At 45.8% G+C, this 24,039-nt stretch overlaps 1 protein-coding gene across 4 annotated transcripts; it reads right to left on the bottom strand.

Annotated features, from left to right (window-relative positions):
• Positions 1-582: 582 nt before the first annotated feature.
• On the bottom strand, positions 583-11,185 carry Tnfrsf9 (TNF receptor superfamily member 9). 4 transcript variants are annotated; one of them, XM_076863394.2, is made up of 8 exons: positions 11,098-11,185; positions 9,569-9,698; positions 8,740-8,847; positions 8,231-8,368; positions 7,804-7,870; positions 6,003-6,091; positions 5,409-5,543; positions 583-2,687 (listed from the first exon to the last, which is right to left on the bottom strand). In XM_076863394.2, exons 2-8 carry the CDS (start codon positions 9,681-9,683, stop codon positions 2,599-2,601), a joined length of 741 nt encoding a protein of 246 aa, XP_076719509.2. In that variant the 5' UTR covers positions 9,684-9,698; positions 11,098-11,185; the 3' UTR covers positions 583-2,598. The 4 variants fall into 4 exon arrangements, with proteins under 4 accessions (XP_076719509.2, XP_076719511.2, XP_076965875.1 ...); XM_076863396.2 differs by having other exon boundaries at positions 9,569-9,693; positions 11,098-11,159; XM_077109760.1 differs by having other exon boundaries at positions 9,569-9,754; positions 11,098-11,144.
• Positions 11,186-24,039: the final 12,854 nt, after the last annotated feature.

The raw sequence follows: 24,039 nt of genomic DNA, 5'->3' as shown, positions 1-24,039 counted from the left end.
GATGTGAACAGCTATCTTTTTTTGTTTGTTTGTTTGTTTCTCCCTCTTACTTTTTTTAAATTTTTTTAATTTTATTTTTTTATTAGCTACACATGACTTTACAATGATCTTGGCAATTCATACATTTGAATCATTGGGGTATAATTTCTCGATTTTTCTGATTGTACAGATTGCAGAATCACACTGGTCATAGAGTCACCTATACACACAGCAATCATAGTGTCTATTCTGCTGCCTTCCTATCCCCCCTACTTCTCCCCTCCCTGTGAACAGCTATCTTTATGACATTATTTGAAAGAACTTCTTTGATCAAGCAGCAACAGCAACCAAATGTGATCCATATAAGAAAAGAAAGATAGCTTTAATCAAATTGAATGGAGAGCTTTGTTGCTTATTAGCAGAAAGTTCAAAGAAAGATGCCATTAAAAAGAAAAAAAAATCACAAAGGAGATATTTATTATATACAACCGAACAGAGATTATTCTCTAGAATATATAAGAAAATTCTGTGAATCAATAAGACAGACAACCAAATTTTAAAAAATAGACTAAAAGCATGAGTAAGCATTTCATTAAAAACTCAGCGGTATATAACCATGTGACAAAGTACCATTAGTAATTGAAAAAATGCCAAAGAAAGCCACAGTGAAATGCCACTAAGTTGGCAGAACTCAGGGAGCTGATAGCGCGGGTCAGAGAGGGTCAGATCAGCAGGACACTCGATGACTCAGCCGCGTGAACTAGAGGAGGACACGGCTGCACCCTTGGAAGCACTTGCCCCTCCCTGTGTAAAGATCAGGATTTTCTGTCTGTCAATCCCTAGCTGAGCTGGTGACTACTCTAAAGGTTAGTTAGTGTCTAACCAACTAAAGATGAGTGAAAGTGACGTGTATCCCTTTCCCTTAAGGCGGCCCATGTTCTAAGAAGGAGCTCCCTGCACCCAAATCCTGGAGTGAAATAACATAAGACAGAGCCTCAGCCATCGTGGGCACGCAGTGACAATAAAAAAATGTACCTTTGTTCTTTGGTTGCAATCCATTAAGATTGGCGGTGGGGTGTCTTTTGTTACTTCTGCATAACCTAGCAGGTCCTAACTGTTACCGTCACTAGCTCATCAAGCAGAGCATTCACATGCCCTAAGATCCAGCAACTCTACCTTCAGGAAGTTTCCCTAGAGACACTGCTACCCAAAAGAACATTCATGGCAACATTGTTGGTGACTGCAAAGAACCTGAAACAGCCCAAACATAACTTGGCAGAGGAAGGATTGGTAAATTGTGGTGTATCGTCTTCGCCAAATGAATGCACATGACAACACGCATAAGCCTTATAAATATAATTTGGAATGATTACAGCAACTCACAGAAGTCTCCATACAGCACAGTATCATTTTCATAAAGCTCAAAAACAAACACAGCTAAACAACAGTGTTAGGACGCAAAATTAAATAATAAGTGATTTTTTTGAAGCAAGAAAAAAATTCCAAATTTCCTAGAGAGGTTGCCTGGGAGTGGGCAGAAGATGAGGAGAGAAGTTGCATTCTGATGGATCCTCTGACCTTGACTTTGACCCTACAAAGGGTCAGATATCAAATTTTTAGACATTGTGGAACTCTACAGCCTCTGACACAAGTCGTGCAAAGGTGGTTTTTGACCAGGTGTGTGGATGTAGCTGGGTGCCCATAAAATTTTATTTATGGACTATGAAATCTGAGTTTCCAATAATTCTATGTGCCATGAGATAGCACTCTTATTTTTAACCACTTAAGAATGCGAAAACCATCCTGAGCTCATAAGCCATACAAAGGCAAATGGTGGCCAGAGGAGGCCGTGGGAGCTTGGTGCCCTGCACTAGTGCTTGGGCTGGGTTGAGTGCCCAGGGGCTCCTTTTTCCTTGAACTTCATGCTTTTCAGGCATGTCCCATTGATTAATGTAAGGGCTCAGAGGGACAACGGCAAAAGGTGAGGGTATGAAGAGGACCCCAGCCCGGGCAAAAATATTTAAATTCTGTGATGTCTCCTTCTTGATCCCAACTCAGGGGCTCTCATCATTGCTGACAGTGGAGGACGTCATTGTGTGAATGACGGGACTAATGGAAATTCTGGTAGGGAATATTTACTGCTTATTCTACGGCTTACGGTCATATGTCACTTAGCACACACACAAAAAACCTGCATTGGTTTTGATGGTAAGTTTGGCTGGACCACTGCCCATGTGATTGAATTGAAATCTCTGTTTCTGTTTGTTTGTTTGTGGGGCTGGGGATTGAACCCAGGTCCTTACACACACTCAGCACTGAGCTCCATTCCCAGCCCCTGATGGGATTGACTTGAAACTATCATTTTTTTCTATGGATTTCAAAAACCTAGCCCAGTCCTGTTAAGTAGCATCTTACATTCACCACCAACACCGCCCCAAGTTTCTGTTAAGAGTGGAACATTTGTAAAGGCCAACTCATTAGCATTAGAGAAGACTCATCAGGGGCAATGCTGGGTGCTTTCTAGTGTGACACTTTTCAATCTAAAAGGACATGACAGTGAGATCACTCAATTTCTCTGGCTTCTTTCCGGCGAGTTCCGACAGCTCTTGGGATTTCACTTCACAGTTCACATCCTCCTTCTTCTTCTTCTGGAAACCGGCAACTGCAGGCGTCTTCCTCTTGGGCAGTTTGTACTGGTTTAATAAATGCTAGAAAATGATTTAAAAGATACTTATGTTTGTGGTCTAAATCACACAATGCTTATTTTCCACAAATCACAGTTGTAGAACATTTCTAAGCAGCAAATATTCTCAGCTTTAACTTCAGCTGACTTATTTCAGAGTAACAGTGAGTATGAGCTTTTCCTGGAGATTATTGAAGATTTATTTCCTTTTCCCAAATATTTTATTGGTCTTTTAAAACTATTTTCTTTATTTTCTACGATAACTAAAAAAGTCCTATGCGTGAGTGACTGTAAGCATAAAATATCAGCCATCTCCCAGGCACAGCTCTAGTTTCAATTTAGCAGTATCTACTTTCGTCTTGGGGTTACTTGTTTAGATATTAGACAATTTCTCTTAAATGAAATCCTATGCTGACTACTTTAAAGACATCTCCACCACTTCCATCCAATAGTAACCAAAGAACCAACCTGTGCCCAGCTTCTAGATCTCCTTCTGCAAGTTCCCTTGAAGTGTTTATGTTACTGCTGAGAAACTTTCAAATCCTAAGCAGGTATTTCCCGAGACCTGACAAGGCTCAAGGCCTATCCCAATTTCACATGCTTGTTACTCTTAAAAAAAAATACAACCAAAACCAGACAACCACACTGTCCCTAAAAGGCAACAAAAACTGTCAAGACCTTCAGAAATGCCAGGGAGCTGTCTTTTGAAATTGTATCAAAGATTAACTCAAGAATGGCGCTGGAGATCCACTTCAGGCAGGTGTGGGGGGACATGCTTCTCCATATCTTGCTACTGAATCCCGCAGAAAACTCTGGACTTACATATAAAACAAACATGAGATGATACTGGAAGGTGGAAAGAAGCGGGTGGAAAGGCCAAGAATCTCAGAGCCTCGAGGAACAACCGGGCAATGAGTTTTGTGGGTTTTCTTTCTGCCCGAGACACCCCTGCGGGGAACCCAGAAGCCAACTCCGGTATCCCAGTGGGCGTGGTCCCATTAAGGCTCCGATTCCAAATACTTCTGAAAAGTATCTTATAAAGAACTCTCTGTCCCTTTGGGTGGTGGTGGGGACAGTCCTTTAAGGTGCGGGTGATGGTCTGAGAGCTGTAGACCAAGAAAGAGCGAGCGTCAGAGTCCGGAGAAGATCATCCGCAGCTCACGGACGGACAGCAGAGATCCTGGGATCTGCCCGGAAAGCAGGACAGCCCTGGGAGAGGTCGCCCCTCACAAAAGAGGAACGGAGCGGCCCAGCGCCCAGGAGGCCGGCCTCTGGGTGGTCGGGGAAATGCAAATCAAAACCACGAGGAGATGCACGCGTGCTTAGGTACAGGATGGTTTCCCGCCCGCACTGCAGACAGCCCCGGTCCGGTCCGCCCGTGTCAGGGTGGGCAAGAGCGGACGGTGAGTCAACACGGGGGAAACTTAAAAGACCCGAAATTGAGAGAAAACCGCCAGCCACGCGCACCCGCAGCCGCCCCTGCAGGGAAGGGCAGGGAAGGGCAGGGGAGCAGCCTCCCGGGGCCTCTGCAGGGAAGGGCAGGGGAGCAGCCTCCCGGGGCCTCTGCAGGGAAGGGCAGGGGGAGCAGCCTCAGGGGCCTCTGCAGGGAAGGGCAGGGGAGCAGCCTCCCGGGGCCTCTGCAGGGGAGCAGCCTCCCGGGGCCTCTGCAGGGAAGGGCAGGAGAGCAGCCAAAGGGCGCGAGCCCGCGAGCCCAGCTGGGTCTGGCGTGGGCGGCTGTGACGCCGAGGGCTGCGGACAGACGGCTTCCGGGGAGCCAGGCCTTCTATTTATAGACCCGGTTAGAGTTTCTCGCACAGCAGTTTGTTAACCTTGACGTTGATGCGGTTCCTAGATGCTCCCCACGGCTCAAAGGCTTTGGACCCTAAGAGTCTTGGGTAGGACTGCAACTTCTAAGTAGGTGCCCTCAGAGTGCTCCTTCCGTCCAGGAACCCCTCGTGTTAAATCTAGCCTGTGGTCACTCATCGGTGCTCCGTGAAGACCAAGCACTGGTTGCCCCATCCATGAACCATAAACTTAATTGTAAACACAGCAGCTTTTGCTTAGTGGGTGCTGACCCTGTGCTGAACACCAGCTGAGTTCTTTATAGAAATAGTCCCTTATTTTGACACCACTTTTAAAAAAATAATAACAAATAGAATAAAGTTATTTTTAAAAATAGTCCCTTATGTAACGGATTAACAAATGGAATTTACTACTGAAATTTTCATTTAACCTAGATTGGTGTCATTATAATCCACTTACTTAAAGCCACTTTAGCTCCCCGCCCCCCAGCTCTCCCTGCCTTCCCCTCCAGCAGATCTACACTGAAGTTAAGGCCATTCTCTCCCAGAGGGACGGCTCTTTCCTGATCCCCCCATGGCCAGGGCTCCGCAGGCACAGCTGCTCGCCCCCCAAGACTGCAGCCTTCCTACCCGGCGTTTCCCTAGGGTCCTGCGACATCAGCTGCCAGGCTTTCTCCACCACAGCACTGTTGACATTTGGGGCTGCGTCATTCTTTGTCGGGCATTCCCCTGGCACTGTGGGCCCTCAGTAGAACCCTGGCCCCCGACTCCAACGGCCCCTCCCCACCATCAGCTGGCGGAAGGTCCCCTTGGGGATGGCGTTGTCCTGCTGATAACCACTGCTGATCTAACCTCTTTTTTATAACTTTAAAGATCCCCTTTTCCTTCCTAGTAAAAAGCCTGGCCCCGAGCGCTCGTGTCCAATACTGTTCGGTGGGCCTTACGTTGTTTGAATATATACAGGAACTTCTTCCTGCTCCACTTGACCACGGAGAGCCGGAGCACCAGGAAGATCAGCAGGAACACCACCGCGGCCGAGGTCAGCGCCAGGAAGAAGGTGAGGACCTGCGCAGAGTGCCCTTGGCAAGGAGCAGAGGAGAGGTGAGGGCGGGCAGCGGGGGGCAGGTGCGCGCCAAGCCCCGGAGAAGCCTGGGCCACCCCAACCTGTGCGCTTCGTAAACCCAGTGACTCTGCAAGAGCCAACACTGGGCGGTCCTCCTCGAGGCCGGCAGAAGTTAAGCAGCGTGGCCTTTCCAGCAGGGAGGAAACTGGGGCTTGTGCCCGCTACTTGGTGCTCACAAAGGGGCAGCACTGGTTTGGGGTGAGTCCCAGCAGGCATGCGTATTAACAGGTCTCTCAGAGGGAAACATGCCTGAGAACAGCAGATGGATCCCAAGGCAGGTGGAAGGAGTGGCATTGGAGACCTCACAACACTGGGGGGCTTTCCACAGAAACGGGATAGACACCATACATTCACCTGGTGTTAACACAACTGTCCTGCACCCTCACAGGGACAGGCAAGGTCACAGAGCAGTTACCTGGAGAGATGTCGGGCAGAGCAGGTCCACAGACCACATCGCTGTCCTTCGTCCCCGGCTCACGTACTGATTTTCCATCCAGTGAACAGCTTAGACAGTTCAAGGAAAAGAGTTCAGATGATTAATCTAGTTACGGAGGACTCCAATGAAAACTTTGATACTTGTCACCCACTGAAGTGGACTTGTCATGGAGGTGGGGCTGTGTGCAGGAAAAAGTTCCACTTGACCATTTGGCTTCCTTCAGCTTTCACTCAGCTTTCAAGGATGCACGAAGTTCACCCCACTCCACTTACGAACTGGGTTTTTCTTCCCAAGCTAGCGATCCATGCCAGGCTCCCTCTGTTCCATGACAGCACACTTCAGGCTGCTGAGCCTGCTTGGCCTCTCCCCTTCCCCACCCACACACTTATTACTCAGAGTCACACATCGTGGGCACACGTGGAGGGTCAGAGAAGGTTAGGACTCCTAGCATTTGCTTCAGACTCGCAAGGTCTGAGCCTGGACCTGCCGCTTTACAGAGTGACTCTGAGCAAGTTATGATGTCTTCATGAGCCCCAGTTTTGTCATCTTCAAAGTAAGGATAGTATATGCTCGCAGGACTGTTACGAAAAGCAAATGGATGAATGACACGCTTCTGCCTGCCTGACACACTCAATAAATGGTAGCTAGCATCACCACCACCATCATCATCACCACCACCATCATCATCACCATCACCACCATCATCATCACCATCATCACCATCATCGTCACCATCACCATCACCACCACCATCATCATCACCATCATCATCACCATCACACCATCACTATCATCATCACCATCATCATCACCATCACCATCACCACCACCATCATCATCACCATCATCACCATCATCATCAACACAACCATCACTATCATCATCACCACCACAATCATCATCACCATCATCACTATAATCATCAACACAACCATCACCATCATCACCATCATCATTGATCTGTTTTTCCCTCCTCTTAAGCTCTCCCCAATCCACCCATCCTCCAGAGCCCAGTTCAATCCACTTTTCCACACACACGTAAATACTCTGATCAATTTGTGTTAAAAGACCTTAAAAAAAAAAGGACATTCTAATCTGTTACCAATCAGCACATTTGTAAAATACAATAAAAATGTAACTGCAAAATTATAATTAAAATGATTTTCTAGTGAGAAAATCAAATGGAAAAAAGAAAGGCATATAGAATGTGAGGCCAGGCATTGGTTATCAGAGACCACAGACCGCGTTGCTCCGCCAGTTTCAGGTCTCCTGAGTGTCCTCTCCTTGCCCCTGTGGCTGCTGTCCTAGGCACACAAGCTGCCTGTGAAGGCGGTCTCAGTGGCCCTGGGCCAGATCCCAGGGTCCACAGTTACATTCTTCCATGTGCTATTGGCTGCTGCACCCCCTGTTGTGGCCCATGGGGACATTCTGGAGGGGAAGAAGCACGCTTTGCCCTTCTGTATCCCTCTCAGTGCTGGTAATGACCACCTGAGATGGGCGATCAGTGCAGAAGGTAAGAGACAGCAAAGAGATTGGAAGAAAGCAGAGGAGACCAGGCAAGGCAGAGGGTGGCAGAGTTCCCCTGGCGGATCTGATCTCAGTGCTCCAGGGATTGTTTCTGGAAGAATGCCCACTGTGTGTCAAGTCACGGCGCTGTCAAGTGACAGCACATCACTGTAGGTCTACACTCCAAAGGGGTAAATAGCTTCAAGGACAATAGTCCTGTCTTTCAAACACTTAACACAGACACTATTGTGTAAGCAAGTGAAATTACACATACTTTGTCCAGGGTCTACAGACTCCACCTTCCTGATCGTTGAATGTCCCAGGGTTACAGTCTTTACAACCTTGAAGAAAGATTGAAGCATTTCATCATCTCATAACCCTCCTTTGCATTGGCAAAGTCATTAACTTAATATAACCTTGCACTGTTTAACAGTTCTTGAAACAGAACCCTGAGATCACCAATTGTACGTAGAGTATTGCATTTATCTAAAATGTGTAAAAAGGCATGGTTCTGACTATTAGCAAATGTCCTGATTTCAAATCATTTCTATTTATGGGAAAAAAGTATATATCATTTTATTAATTAAAACATGGTGTTGATATCATGAACTTGAATATCATCACATGTTACTTTTAAGTTTCTGCATGATACACTTGCTCTACGTGACAAACTGGAATAGACACAGGAGGAGCAAACCTACCGTCTGCTGTCAGTTCCTGGCCTGGTTTACAATCTGGGTCACACATGGCACATCCTGCCCCCAAGCAGTGGAATCCTGAGATGCAGTCACACTCTGTGTTGCTGGTGAAGGAGCACGGCTTCTTGACCCTGTGGTAACCTGCAAGGCCCCAGTGCTTTTTCCACTTGACCTCCACATCCAGGAAGCAAATTCATGTTCTTCAGCAAAAATCATGCCCACACTCCTCCCCACGTTCCCAATAGCACGTCTACTCTTGAACCTCCATAAAGACACTTTTGCACTTCGCTAATTGAAAGTTTCCCTCTTGTCAAGTGAACATTTTCTTTAAGATTTAAAAAGCCCCATAAGTAATCACTTCTACACTAAGTACTTTTATTCGACCTGCCCACTGACTGAGGATTCCATGCCTTTGATACTTGACATATTAGATAGAGATGGAATAGAAAGTGGGGAACAAGAGTCTGCCCCCAGCCCGTCCCCCAGATGAAGGATGCGCTTTTAACACACACCTTCACACTTCGTGCATATGTTGCAGGCTCTCTGTCCGCCTGTGCTGGAATAGCTGTTGGAAGGACAGGGAATGCAAGTCTGATTCTTGCTTTTTCCACAGAAAGTACCTAAAAGGCAGATAACAGATGTACATGTTCAGCAATGAACAGTCACCACCCAAAGCATTATAAAGTTCACAAGAAAGTTAGGATTAAAGCATTGTTTGTCTTCTAGACATCTCAGTGATAGACATTATTTTGTTTATTGACTTTTTAAAATTATACATTGGCAAGATTTCCCTTAGCATAATCACAGAGTTAGAGAAAAATACAAATATTGTAACAAAGGAATCAAGACAAGGAAAATACTTGCCTTTGTCTATTGAATAAGAAAGAATGATTTCTCATGATTGATCCAGGAGATCAATATGACTACATCCAGGAGAAGATTAATGTCCTTCATGGGTCCACTAGGATTTGAATACATTTGACTTTTCACACTCTGCCAAGCCAACTAGCAACGGCTTACTCTCTGCTGCGGCCCAAGCTGAGCACAGGGTCTTGCGCACAAACTAGCATGACGTGAGGTCCTGCCACACCATGCACTGTTCTACCCTATCTCTGCAGCCCCGCTCCAATGCAGGAGAGAGATCCGTAGTCCCCAGATGACAAGGTCGAGACACAGAGTTAAATAAGCGGGCTGTGCTCACTCATCAGGTGTGTAGCATCCAATAGACATTTGTAAGTGCATGAACACAAGGTCATTTAAAGGAGCCAGCCCTCACTGCCAGGCTAACTGAATCATGTTTTCAACAGGACACATCAACACACATGGGAATTTGGTACTTACCAGCTGGACAGATGCCACAAAGATCTTGCACTGATCTCGTTCTCTCAAAATTCATGACCAACAGCACAGTTGCCACCACGTTGTAATAGCCATTCCTCATGATGGAATCCTGCATGGAGCTGATGCTATGCTAGCATAGCAAATTCCAAAAGAATTCTGATGGAATGGCCGGTCACACCAATGTCACTGTGTGAAATGTAACAAATCCCAAGGACAGGGGGCTTTCTCCTTCCAGAATAATCTTTATTTCAACCACTACTTATACCATTTCACAGGACTACAACTCAGGGTACTTTAGGAGCAACTAATAATGGAATATTATGGAAAAGTAGCAAATCCATCGACTTCTACAATAAGAAGTGTGACTAAACACAGCTTTGTGCATGTTTGCCAAAGAGTGAAATTTTCAACCTGTTCCACAAAAACTATGCAAAAGCCTGCGGGACTCTCACAGATACAAGCATCAGCACCCAGATTTCTATGCCAGTTAGTTGCTGCCTTGTGCACAGCGGTCATTTGAACCATGGTCTGGCTCCCTCAGGGCTGAGTAGCTGCCTGTGCAAAGGGGGTGGTCAATGTGGCCCAGTTGCTATGACGACGCTGGCCAGAGGAGGCTACTGCAAAGGCACACAGTGTTATCCCTCGGGCACCAGCTCCCAGGGACAGAGAAATCTAAGCATAACAAGATGACCCTGATGTCTCACCAGCCCTGCATCCCTCAGATTGCCTGCTTTGCTGAACTTTCCCACAAATAACTTTTTTTAAAAAGTACCTTTATTTTATTTATTTATTTTTATGTGGTGCTGAGGATCAAACTCAGGGCCTTGCATGTGCTAATCGAGCACTCTACCGCTGAGCCCCAACCCCAGCCCCACAAATAACCTTTTTGATGAAACTTGTATAATAACGTGATGAGCTAGCTCTGGGTTCGTCCTCCCTCATCAGGGGATGGAGAACCCCTGGCTCCAGCTTCCTCTATCTGTGGGTCTGTCTGTCTTTTCTTCATCCCCCATTGCCCCCATCTGGTTCTGAATTGACCCAGGCACTGCCTCAGAGACAGAGTCCTCACAGAGAGTGGCACCTGTCAGTTGCATTCAACAAGAAGATACTTCAGTTACTGTTCCTTCTTTGAGCATCTAATTGTTAACTTCATATATATATATATATTGATGGATCTTTATTTTATTTATATGTGGTGCTGAGAATCATACTCCCACATGCCAGGCAAGTGCTCTCCACTGAGCTACCACCGGAGTCCTAATTGCTAACGTTTTAAAGACCTCTCTTCTCAAGTCATCATCACATTTTCTTAAACCTAGACATGAATTTGCCTATTGTGGAACTTGAAGCTTGTATAGTATCAACGCTAAGGAGTAAAGACATCTCTTCCCTTTTAAAAATCTTTATGTAGTAGGCTGTGGAATAGAAGGTATTCTAAATCAGAAGAGGAAAGATCTAGAAATGTACAAGGAGAACAGTTTCCACCCTCACCCCGTCCTGGGTCCTCTGTCTAACCCCAGTGAACCTACCTTGCGATCTCAGAGGAGCAGAGAACTTTCCACTCTTGAGTACGGCAGCCAAGTGCTGCAGCTTGGGAGGACTGCAGGTCAAACAACAGGGTGACTCAGCCAGGCGGAGCTTCTTGGGAAGTCCCCACCACAGCTCCGATAGGGCTCATTTGTGTGCTGACCTCAAAATCCCCAGAGCCCCTGTCCCTTCTTGACTATGGCACTTCAGACCATTTCTTGGAAGTGGCTTCTACTGCTAGGACATTTCCCAAATGACTTTGGGAAAAGGATCTTGCCACTTAAAGCAGTGACTTATGTCAAAGCTTTCAGTGTGTCCTTAAAGTAGTCAAGATGGGAGGGATGAAACCGACTTCTGAAGACAGGGTTTTGCCCCAGGCAGGACCTTGACTCCCTACTAGGGTGCTGCTCTGGCCATTGCCGGGTGTGCAGCTGGTGCAGTGGCACAGACCCGAGCCTTGGGGAGCCTGCGCAGTCCCTGCAGGGCCGGTGGGGAGCGGGTATTACCCCTGTTATCATTGGGCAGCATCATACAAAAGAGAGCGCTGTCCGTCAGGCTGTCAGCAGGACAGGCAGCCATTAGAACCTGGGCTACCGGCTCCTTTTTCCTGTGCTCCTCCTGTGTGATTGGGGAGGAAGGAGGGAGAATGAAGACAAGGGATCACAGTTCTCATATGGCATTAGGTGATATTATTGGGCAAAGTAGAGATCCATGAGATATTTTTAGAAGTCCATGATTTTAAATCTTAAGAAAAGGAAGAGGGGCTGGGGCTCGGGCTCAGTGGCAGAGCGCTTGCCTGGCATGCATGAGGCACTGGGTTCGATCCTCAGCACCACATAAAAATTAACAAATGAAATAGATGCATCCTGTCCATCTACAACTACATTGCTATATTGTATGGCAAACTAAGAGAAAGGAAGAGGAGGAGAGGAAGGAGGAAAAGGAGGAGACGAAAAGGGAGAAGAAAGTAAGAGGAGGAAAGTGGAAGGAAGAAAAGGGGAGAAGGAGGAGGAGGAGGAGGGGGAAGAGGCTCTGGAGACTCTAAAATGACCCCCCCCGTCCTCCCACCAGGGGTGAGGCACCCTCAGGGAGATGGCTAGGAGAGCATTGGCTGAAGTGGGTCAGAAGGGTAATATCAAGAGTGGTTTTGACTAAAACAGACAGGCTTTATTAGGATCCAAACAGAAAAGAACTGCTTCCCCACAGGAGAACTGACCTGATCAAGGGAGAGGAGGCAGCTGGAATTCTACACCCCCATGTGATAAAATTAACACAGTTTGGCTTCACTCCAAGCATGTCACTGTCCTTAGAAACTTTCACTGGCTTCCTGGTGCCCCAGATAAAACCTAGACCCTGTAGTCCAGGACTGAAGGACCTCCTGAAACTACCCTCAGCTTGCCTTTTAAAAAGCTAAGACTAAGTTCACATAACATAAAATTCAACATTTGAAAGTGTACCATCCGTTGGATTTTAGTGTATTTACTATGCTGTACAACCATCACTACTAATTCCAGAACATTTCAACCAAGCAAGAAGAAATCCTACCCCTACTAGCAATCACTCCCATTCTCTCTACCCCAGCCCCCAGCACCCACTAATCTACTTTGATTCTATGAATTTGTATATTCTAGGAATGTTACTGAAACACAACCATATGATATGTGGCTTCTTTAATTTTACATAAAGTTTTCAAGTTTCATCATGTTGTAGCATGTCTTGGTATGGCTTTCCTTTTTGTGGCTCAATAATATTCCATTGCACATTTTGTTTATCCATTCATCAGTTGATGGACATTCAGGGTATTTTCACTTTGGGATCATTTGCTGCTGTGAATGGTCACATATAGGTTTTTGTGTGGACCCATATTCTCAGTTTTCTTAAGGGTGTCCTAGGATATACATTGTTATATTGTATGGCAATTGTTTCCCTTTTGGAGAAGTTGCCCAACTGTTTTCCACAGCAGCTGCACCTGCTTCACATTCCCACCTGTGACAAATGAGGGTTTCAGTTTCCCTGAATTAACAACAACAACAAATCATGGGCATCCTGGAAGGTGCGGCATGGTATCTCAATGCATTTTGATTTACTACCTGCATCTCAATTTTATCACATTTGTGTATCCTGTTCCAGGAGCAGCTGTGTGTGGAGCACAGTGTGTTGCTGTCAGGTGGACCTGGGCAGGTTTCTTGACCTCCTTAAATCCCATCTTTTCCACCCATTCCTTACAGGCACAGCAATACTGACCATCCTCCTTGGTTATCTAGGGTTAGATGGAACAGTGAAGGTGGTGTTCCCAGCTCAATGCCTGGCATGTGGTTCAGAAGGAAAAGTAACTCAAAACAAGAGATTGTTTTTAGATGTTCCTTTCCACTGTCCACATTGGCCATCAGTAAAGTCACAACAGGACAGTGGGCAACATGGGGGAAGAGTTTTGGAATGCTTGGCTGCAGACCCTGAGAACCAACTGTCCTTTGATCTAGCCGGGTCACCTGCCTGACCTGGGCAGCGCTGGCTGCATGTAAGAGCATTGCACCAGGAGAATGAGCCTGCTGATTCCTCCTCGCCCTTCAAAGTCACCAGCTAACCCAGAGGCCCCTCACTGACATGTGTTCTGTGCTCGACCTGCGCAGCATGACATTTAACAGGGCTGGATTCTCATTTAAGTAAATGCTACCTACTCGTCTACATTTGTGTGTCTGTGGGCAGAGCTATCACCCCCGCGGGAGTGACGGGAGTGACGCTGTTCTTGCTTAGCTCACTTTCTCAGGCTTGCAGGCTAGTGACACAAAAGTCTTCACTGAGCTCAAAGATTCTCAGAATTAGTTTTATCAGCCTACAGTTAAACCAGACCAACCACTTCAGGATTATTCTACCCAAGGCTACACCCCACTTTATTCACCTCTCGGTAGTTTTGTGTGATAAAATCATCCTAGTAAGCTCCAGCAGACGATGCAGCTAACCAGAATTACAATCTCAGCCACCCAGAGGCACAGTATTCATTTAGTATGATTTTCATTTACTTTAAAATATGTATCCTATCATGTTACTCCACTATGCCTTCTGACCTTCCAGATGCTACAAAGTCATAGAACCTTCCCCAACTAAGTCCGAGTGACTCCAATGAAACATCAACACTTTGGCAGTATTAAGATATATAGTTGGGCTTGTGGTTCAGCGGTAGAGCCTTGCCTAGCACGTGAGAGGCCCTGGGTTTGATCCTCAGCACCACATAAACATAAGTAAAGGTGTTGTATCCAACTACAATTGAAAAATAAATATTTTTTTTAAAGTATTAGTTGAGGACTAATGCATTCTGAACATCTCATTCTAAGCCAAGGAATAGCTTTTGTTTAACTGTGATTGACTCTGGGTCAAATGGAGAAGATCTCAAGCGAGTGTAACTTTGAGCTAAACAGCGTGAGGACTTGACTACTCTAAACAAAATAAAGATATCTAGAAAAACAGCCCCTCAAAGCAAGCTGCCTAAAAGACATGCCCCGTCCTCCCGGGGCGCACCGTGGAGCCACCACTCTGGAATAGTCCTGCTCCCACTGCTCATCCTCCGGAAGATCTACCCCCCAGAGGTCTGTCCCTGCCACCTGCCCCTGCTGGACTCACACAGTGCTTGAGGTGCCAGTGGGTGCACTGAGGCCTGGGAAGGGGAAAATGAAGGGACCTAGGAAACAGGAGAAAGAGCAGGAAATGGGGGGGCAGTGGGAGGGGAGCACCAGTTAAGGAAAGGCGGAGTGCCAGCAGCCGTTGAACCTGGGGCTTTTCCCCCTTGTTTGCACATTCCTGTGTGGAGTCCATTTATATGTCCAATACTTCAGAGCACCCACCACTCTGCAGTGCCCAGAACAGAGCACTGGGAGAAGCTGGCAGTTAAAAGTTAAAACAGTTAAAAGTTACGCATCCAACCAGCACCGTGGCACACGCCTGTAATCCCAGCAGCTCGGAGGCTGAGGCAGGAGGACCATGAGTTCAAAGCCAGCCTCAGCAACTTAGCAGAGCCCTAAGCAACTCAGTGAGATCCCCTCTCTAAATAAAATACAAAAAAGGGAATGGGGATGTGGCTCAGTGGTTAAGTGCCCATGTTTAACCCCCAGTACCAAAAAAAAAAAAAAAGTTACACATCAAGTGAAATATGTTGCTAAAGAAAATGCCTGCTCTCCAGCACAGGGCCCACGAATCACATGCACACACACGCACGCACACATTCGCACACACATGCACAAACTCACAATGAATGTGTGACTGGGGACATCCAACTTTAAACATGGACGCTCTGGGGACCCCTGTGGTCAGGCCACTAGCAAATATTTCAGCATGTCCATGTGTTCGGGAAACAGCGTGTGCCGGCAGCTCCCCTTGGCGAGGGTGTGGGCTGTGCAGCTGCCAACCCCGCGCCAGAGCGCCAGGGAGGGGCGGGGACGCGAGTCGCCGGAGCTCTGGCAGACACCAAGGCTGTGACCGATTCCTGCAGTCTCTTCTTATGAGATGTTATGGAAGTCATAGTGCCCAGAAATCTCAAGTGGACATTTTCTTGATCCTACTTATGTATTTTGGCTCGAAGACCTTTGAGCCATGGAATTCCTAACAGTTGCAAGGGGACTTGGAGGAACACTGTAATATCAAACCATTCTTACTACTCTTGAGTATGCATAGATGCAATACAGTCTAAGAAATCCAATACTAATTACACATGAGCATCACCTGAAATGACTCTAAGCCCCAGAATTTAAAAATAATTCTAATTTTTAAATAACAATACAATTTAAGTAAATTTAAAAACAAAAATCTCAGATTATTTAAATATTTGCTTTTTATCCACAGTTTATATTTTTAATTTTAATAAGTAGGTATGGGGGTGTGAAGGATAGTAGAGTGAATCAGACATTACCCTATGAACATATATGACTACACAACTGGGGTGATTCTGTACTAGAAGAATGAAAAAATATATTCCATTAATGAATGCTATATCAAAGTGAATTCTACGATCATGTATATCTAATTAAAACAAATAAGAAATACAAAAAAGAGAAAAATTAATAGGGAATTTTGAAATCTTTAGAAGAATAGCTTTTAAAAAAATAAAAAACAGCTGGGTGCAGTGGTGTAGGCCTGTAATCCCAGCGGCTTAGGAGGCTGAGGCAGGAGGATTTCGAGTTCAAAACCAGCCTCAGCAACAGCGAGGCAAGGTGCTAAGCAACTCAGTGAGACCCTGTCTCTAAATAAAATACAAAATAGGGCTGGGGGTGTGGCTCAGTGGTTCAGTGCCCTGAGTTCAATCCCCAGTACTCCACCAAAAAATGAAAAACAATTTTAATTCAGAAATTGTACATAAATTAATAATTTACTTTAAACAAATACATTCTGTGCACACTGAGTATATTTTATTTTTTTAGTCCTTTAAGGCATTACTATAACCAAAACACAAATTACATGAAATTCTTTCTCTCAATGCACGAAGTAAAAGCAAAAACAATGTATTTTATGGAGTAAATAACCCAAGAATTGATGAATCACCTAAACAATGTCAGCCCATTAGACACTGATATATCTGCAACTGTAATTAAACTAAATTCAATCTTCTTTGTGACTTTGCCAACTTTTCCACATAAAAATAACTGTTTTTGATTTTGTTCTTTGCAGACTACTCCATCAAATTAGGAGAACAGAGCACCTTCCCCTTTGGCTTATTTGCCACTTTTAAATATTTAGATGGTTTGTGGGCTCCCTTTCTGTTCTTGCTCTAGACCCCAAAAGTGTGGAGATCGTGTGGAGTGGCACTTGGTATGGATTCAGTACACTGGTTATTTTGGGGGGTGCTGGGTACCAAACCCAGGCCTTGTGCATGCTAGCACACGCTCTACCAGTGAGCGATGTCCCAGTCCAGAGAAATTTAATGAATGAGTGAGTGAATGCTTCATTTGCCAATTCCAGCCTTAAAATGTGCCTCCCTCTTTCCTTTCCTTTTTCTTTATTTCCTTGGGAAATCATTCTTGAATGTATACTTCAACCCAAGTTCTTTTTTTTTTAATATTAATTTTTAGTTATAGGTGGACACAATGTCTTTATTTTACTTTATGTGGTGGTGAGGATAGAACCCAGTGCCCCACACATGCGAGGTGAGCACTTTACCTCTGAGCCACAACCTTAGCCTTCAAGCCATGTTCTTTAATTACACTTTAAAATATTCTTTGGAAATTAGGGCACATAGAAGCCAGGTATCCACCTTGCCCAGGGTCACATGGTGAGGAAGGAGCAGAAAAGGAGTTCAGACTTGACCATCTAGCCCCAGAGCCCAACCCCTCACAAGGGCTCTCCCCAGCCTATGCTGCTGGCGATGGAACCCAGGACCTTGTGCCTGGCGTGCAAGCGGTCTACCACTGCACTACACCTCAGCCTTCAATGACTGTTAACCTATCTGTGCCCAGGACCCTTTCAGCTTGTAGCCCCTATGCTCTGGAATCCTCTCAGAAGCAAACAGGTAACAGAGGAAGCCAATTACCTGGAAATATACCTACTAAATATTTAAAACCCCAATCTGTGATGTAGTACTGTATGAGCTTCTGCACTAATACATGCCCACCATAGTTTCCAACTAATTATAAGCATAAATGATATTTGAGATAACTTGTATTTCTCTTGGTGCAAAACCATGGGTACTGTTTCTTCAATTATGCTTTGTGAATTTTTGCACTCAAAACTGAAGGAAATACTAGATTCCTGTTAGAGGTTAGTGAAAATAAAGATGGATTTTTTTTTCACCCAGGTTCAGAGATCCACTAAACTTTATCTACTCCCATTTGCATCTATGGGCATCTGTGGGCACCAGGTCACAGTCCCTGTGTGAAATCTCTTCACTGCTTTTCATGCACTTAAACAGCTTTAGTTCTGAAAACTTGCTCTTACTCCAAAGTGGTGACCTATCTTCACTTTATTTCTTCAGGTCCTTACACTGTACCTTAAGGAAAAGCCATCTGCATCCTCCGTTCCCCTTGCCAACCTCACCATGATAGCAGTTTTAGGTTATTGTTTCCTCCTTTCCTCTGCTCTGGTCCTCTCATCACTGAGTTTAAACAAAGGCAACTACTGTGTTGATAAATAAGTGTTTTCTAACAATAGCTAATAGTCAGGGTTGCTTGCTGCGTTGTAGCTGTTATGCTGAATACTTGAACTCCTTAAACTGCCCTTTCATGCACTCTGCCAGGTAAGAACAGTTGCTACGATGCTAATGTTGGAGAGACAGAAGCTGAGGGAGGTCAAGTAACTGAGCCAAGGATTAATGTCCTCACAACAACCCTCTCTGGAGCACAGAGGTTCTTTTTCATCTGTTTTATGGATGGGAACCTGGGGCAGGAGGGATCAGTCATTTGTTCAAGAACACTTAGACTTCAGAGCAGAGCTGTCTATCACGCCAGCCAGGCTGGCCCCCAGGAGAACGAAGCCTCCTACTGCACCCTGCTGCCTCAGCTAAGGAAGGGGAACTAGGATGGATCCCAGGACTTCTCATTCCAAAGCGACCTTAACATTGGGCCAACAGTGATGACTGACTCAGGAGCTACTGGCAGTGGCTCATTCCTGTGAATGAACAAAAAAAAAAAAAAATACATGTTGACTCAGCAACCCAGAGTAAGATTGTCAATTCAGTGGTTTGAGAGCCGAATCGGAAACCACAGTAGATCTCATCTACGTGAATGACTACCAAGAAACCTACGGTCAATTTAACCTTTGAGAAATGTGATGAAGGGCAGAGCCCATGGTCTCATAGAAGTCACATCTTAGAGGGAGTTAGACTGACACAAAAACAGTCTTTTTGGTTGGGGGTATAACTCAGTATATTTACCATAGACGAGGCCCTGGGTTCAATCCCTAACCACCCACCAATAAGTAAATAGATAGATAGATAGATAGGGCATGTATCCAAAAACTATTAAGTAAACAAGTGTTTTCTATTTTTTACTTTGAATTCTGATGAAGACAATTGCCAAATACCACCAAGGGGAAAAAAATTCTTTGGGCTGCAAGTGACAACTTGCAAAGCAACATCATCCCCTCAAAGTGAAACTGTCCTGAAGTATATTGATTTTGAGACCATCTATCCCTAGCATTCACCTTAACCCTTGGGAAGGAAAGTACCATTAAAATTAATTAATATCCAAATTTATCTGATTATTTCAAAAATTTAACTTTTGTCAACATTCAAGTAGCAAGATATTAGGGGACATATTTTGTTTCCTCCTGAACTTTTTCATTACCAAATACTTCCATGTACAAATCATTCTAGTTATTCCTTCAAATCTATGTCTTCCTGAGTTTCCATTACATTAGATGATCACTGCAAAAACCATTTGTTTTCATTAAGCTCTTTTGTTTTTTAGTTAAAATGTTGTCACACTTGGGCTGGGGATGTGGCTCTAGCGGTAGTGCACTTGCCTGGCATGTGCAGGGCGCTGGATTTGATCCTCATCAGCACCACATAAAAAAAATTAAAATAAAGATGTTGTGTCTACCGAAAACTTAAAAAAAAAATTTGTCACACTAAATCAGAGTTCAAATGTACTTGCATGTAAGTTGTAAATACTTTACACACACATACACACACACCGAGAGAGTGAGAGAGAGAGAGAGAGAGAGAGAGTGTGTGTGTGTCAGTCAACAGGGTGTTACATTCAACCTTAAGCAATTTCCAAGTTTCATATTACTAAGTTATCCCTGGAGCTGATGTGTAGCTCAGTGGCAGAACACGTGCTTCCCACACCTGTAGCCATGCTGGTTCAATCCCCAACACCAACATAAATAAATAAAAATTTAAAAAATAATGTTACTACTCTCTACCCTTTATTGCTACAATGAATTCAGTAAGTATTTATGGAATGTCTGATGCACATCTGCCACTACCTGACCATTTACCTCCCCGACTCTGCATCCTGCCACTCTTGACTTCCTTGCTGTTCTTCATGCCAAACACACTCCTGCTGCAGGGGCGGTGCTTTGCTCTTCTGTCCTCTAACAGGCTCTCCCCCCATTCTCTGTATGACTTGTTCCCTCAACTTATTTAGATTTCCTCCATGGAAAAAAAAAAAGTGGTTTTTGACCACACTCTAAAAGAGCAAGCATATGTGTATACACACCTGTTATTTCTCTTTCCCTCTTTTACTCTCCTTCATAGTACATATTATTGCCTGGCACATAGAGTCATGAGCTGCATGATCACATTTTGATCAATGACAGAGCACATACACCATCGTGGTCCCTCAAATAAAATCATATTGCTTAATGACTTCATGGTCATCATAATGTTTAAGTATATGTAATATAGATAGTCACACAACAAAATTGCTTCACAATGCATTTCTTAGAACATACCTCATCATTAGGCAACACATGACTTTTATCTATTTGAGTATGAGTTTATTGTCCATCTTCCCCCAGAGAAAAAGTGCCATGAGAAGGGATATCCTTTGTTCACTGTTGTAAACCTGGCCAAAACCACAAAAGAGGCCAATAAAAACTTCTTCTTGAATGAGTTTTACTGTCTGGAAGGCATATAGAGAGGAGGCACTATCCCAACAGCTTTCACAGTCGTTGGAAAAAGGAAGATGTCACCTAAATAAGGCCACACAGCCTCACAGACACAATTACCACAGGACAAAGTGCTTTGAGGACACAGAGGAAATTTCCTGGAGGGACTGGCACTATAATGAGGTTTTGCAGGATGGAGAATACCGAAGAGCTGACACAGAAGCAGAAGTCATTCGGAGTAGATAGAACTACTTCTGTGGAAATATGAAGGAGGCAAAGTGCCAGGTATATTACAGGAACAGAGAAAATGAGTGAGGCGGAAGAGTAAGAAGAATTTGGAAGATAAGAAGAGTGTCTGAACCACACTGTGGCAGAATGACGATGTGGCTGGCATTGCCACTGCTGATTTCAATGCCCTGAACGTGAGTCACTTGCTGAAGACAGCGCTCCGCAGTCCTATGATCATGCAAAAGGTCACCCAAACACCCTGTTCTCACCCTCAGTGTAGCCACTGCTCTGAAGTAGGTGGGCTTCGAGATACGGAAGGGACCTGGGGCATACAGTCAGGGGTCAGGGGCACGAGTAGCCAGAGGTTTTGACAGATTCATATGGGAACGGCTGGGAGGATACTGATTACCTATTGAGAGAAATGTCGGGGTGCCTCCAGATCATTCTGTTTCCAAAACACTGGAATCTGAAAACCGTGGAGGCAGACTGAGAGTGAGGAGGGACAAGTGGAAACAATGAGCAGGCACCAGCGTTTCCATCCGGGGCTGGTGTTTGACACGGATCTCACTGGGTCCTCACCACCTGTGGCAGGCACCGCCGTCCACCTAACGGAACCCTCCGCCGACCTTTCTCTCGTCCTAGAACCTGCGAGCCTGTCAGTGCGTTTCCCAACCCCCTGAGTGAACCGAGGGGCAGCTGTCGCCCCCGGCGGAGCCCAGCTCTCACAGGGCTCTGCAGACTTCCAGGGCCACCGGCGAGGTGCTTGCGCGTCAGGCTACACCGCCGCGCGAACCCGGGCGCCCTGGGGCCGCGGCCCGCACCTGCAGGCCTCTCTGCCCCCGGAAGTTCACAGGACAGCTGGGGGCACCGCGAGCCCCAGGCGACGAGAACCCACGCGCGGGAACCCTAAGGAAGGGACCTTCCGGAGGCCTCAGTCCGGCGGCGCAAGGCAGGCCCCGCCCCATCGGCACGCCCCCTCTCGCCCCGCCCCCTGAGGCCTGCCTCGGCCAATCCCGAGTGCCGCCGGGGCCGTGGCCCACGGAAGAGGGCCTTACGTCACTGCGGGCCCTCTCTCTCCTCTTCCGGCACCCGGCGCGTCGTGGGAGTCGCACGTGGCCCACGCTCGGGGGGCTTTTCACACCGGGTGGGCTGAGGCGGAGCTGTTCTCGGGACCCCACACAGACCCTGGCGTCAGAATTTCCGCGTCGCCCCAGCGCGGCCTCAAATGTCAGGCTCGCCCACTCTTCTCCGGCGTCGCCGCCCTAACCTTTCGGGGGCTCGCCGGGGAAATTCGCCGGACCTCCCTGGCGCGCCCCTCACCTGGCCTGGCCGCTTTTGAACATACTCGTCTCTGACGCCCAGAGGTCTGCCTGCAGCCCCGGTGGCCTATGTCCTGGTGGCCCAATGACTTAGACGTGAGAAGAAGTTGGTTGAAATCACCTTAATCCATGGTGATAAAGAAAAGTGCCAATCACGTACGGCGCCATGAGGGCGACGCTCTGCAGGGGTTACCGAGCACCTGCTGTACGCGGCTGCGAGGGTGCAGCGGTGGCCCAGACGGGAGGTCCGCTCCTGGAGTTCCCAGAACTCCTGCAAGACCGACCGGAACAGTAGACCAGACAAACTCAGGAGTGATAAGTGCTATCGATGAAGTAATAGGCTACCCATAGGGGATGAGTTAGTATTATTTAGTTGAGATGACTAAATAAGAAGGACCCATGGGGTGGTGGGGGGTGGATAGTAAATAACTGGAGCAGTCTTTCTGCTGTGGTGATCAGGTGTGTGTGGGGGTAGTGTTCAGGAACCAGGATGAGAAGGACCATGGGTGACTTGCTGACAGAGCCATTTCTCCGTTATTGGATTTAGAACTCTCCGGGGCAGGACACCATATCTTCTTAAATGTTGCAACTGCTGTAAGAAATTAAGTTCCTTGAAAATAGGGAGACTTTTTAAAAGTTCGTACTTTCCACAATGCGAAGACTTGTCAAATGTTGAGTTAAAAAGGTAGTAGATGGGATGCCGCTGTTCTACCTGGAAATAGGGGGCTGAACTAGGAGGTGTCTTCATTGCCAGTACTAGTAATACTTTTTTGGTAAATGGTTGAATATTTTTGGCTATAAATGTGTGATGAGCAATATGTATGAAATATGGAGAGCCATGGGTGTTACATTATTAATTCTGATAGCATATGGTGGGTAGAGTGTGAAAATTGACATCAGAATATCTGAATTTGACCAAAACTGCAGGACCTTTCTAGATCTTGGACTTCACATATGTCAATTGAAAACTGTGATGTGCCTTCCAAAAATTCAATTTATATTGTCTAAAGCTAGTAAATGAGAAAGAAAATATTAGCATGCTATTTTTAAATTCTGAGATAATTACCAGAATAAATAAGGAGTTGAATTAATATTTGGCTCTGGGGAACAGGGATGAGGGTACAAAAGTTAAGTTTGAGAATTACTGCTCTGTAGCAAAACCCAGCTACCATAGTTTGCCACCTGGCTCGAGTGACTTTACCTCAGGTTGCCAGCTGTGCAGATTGGCTGAGGCAATTCTGTTCCACATGTGTTTGTTCTGAAACCTGCCTTTGAGGGGGCAGCAGCTTTTCCCCCAGGGGAAAGCTTTTCCTATGACAATTTAAAAGTGCAAAAGCACAGGCCTGGAGATCAGGTCAGTTCTTTGAAGGCTTCAATCTGTTCTGTTAACATCCATTGATCAAAACCCAAAAGTCAAGGAAGCACATTCACACAGATAGAAGGGGAAAGAATGACTATTTCTGAAAATATACTATCATAAGTGATATATGAGTTTTAAAAACTATACAGTATATTAATTTGATAAAAATTAATGCTGACTCAGATCCATTTCAATTCTTGTTGATGCAGATGTCTCAGGAGTGTTTAACTCCTGTGTGTCTCCTTCCCATTTTTACTGGACCGGGGATTGAACACAGGGGCACTTGCCCACTTAGCCACATCCCCAACCCTATTTTGTATTTTATTTAGAGACAGGGTCTCGCTGAGTTGCTTTACTCCTTGCTTTTTGCTGAAGCTGGTTTTGAACTCGTGATCCTCCTGCCTCAGCTTCCCAAGCCGCTGGGATTACAGGCCTGGGATACCCTGCCCAGCTTCCATTTTTACTCTGTTGCCACTGTGTCCTGCTGCAGCAGAGCACCAGCAGGT

Source organism: Callospermophilus lateralis, chromosome 7, assembly GCF_048772815.1.
Source record: "Callospermophilus lateralis isolate mCalLat2 chromosome 7, mCalLat2.hap1, whole genome shotgun sequence".
Classification (NCBI taxonomy): Eukaryota; Metazoa; Chordata; class Mammalia; order Rodentia; family Sciuridae; genus Callospermophilus; species Callospermophilus lateralis.
The sequence above is the reverse complement of the archived record's forward strand: the minus strand, read 5'-3'. Positions and strand labels throughout refer to the sequence as shown.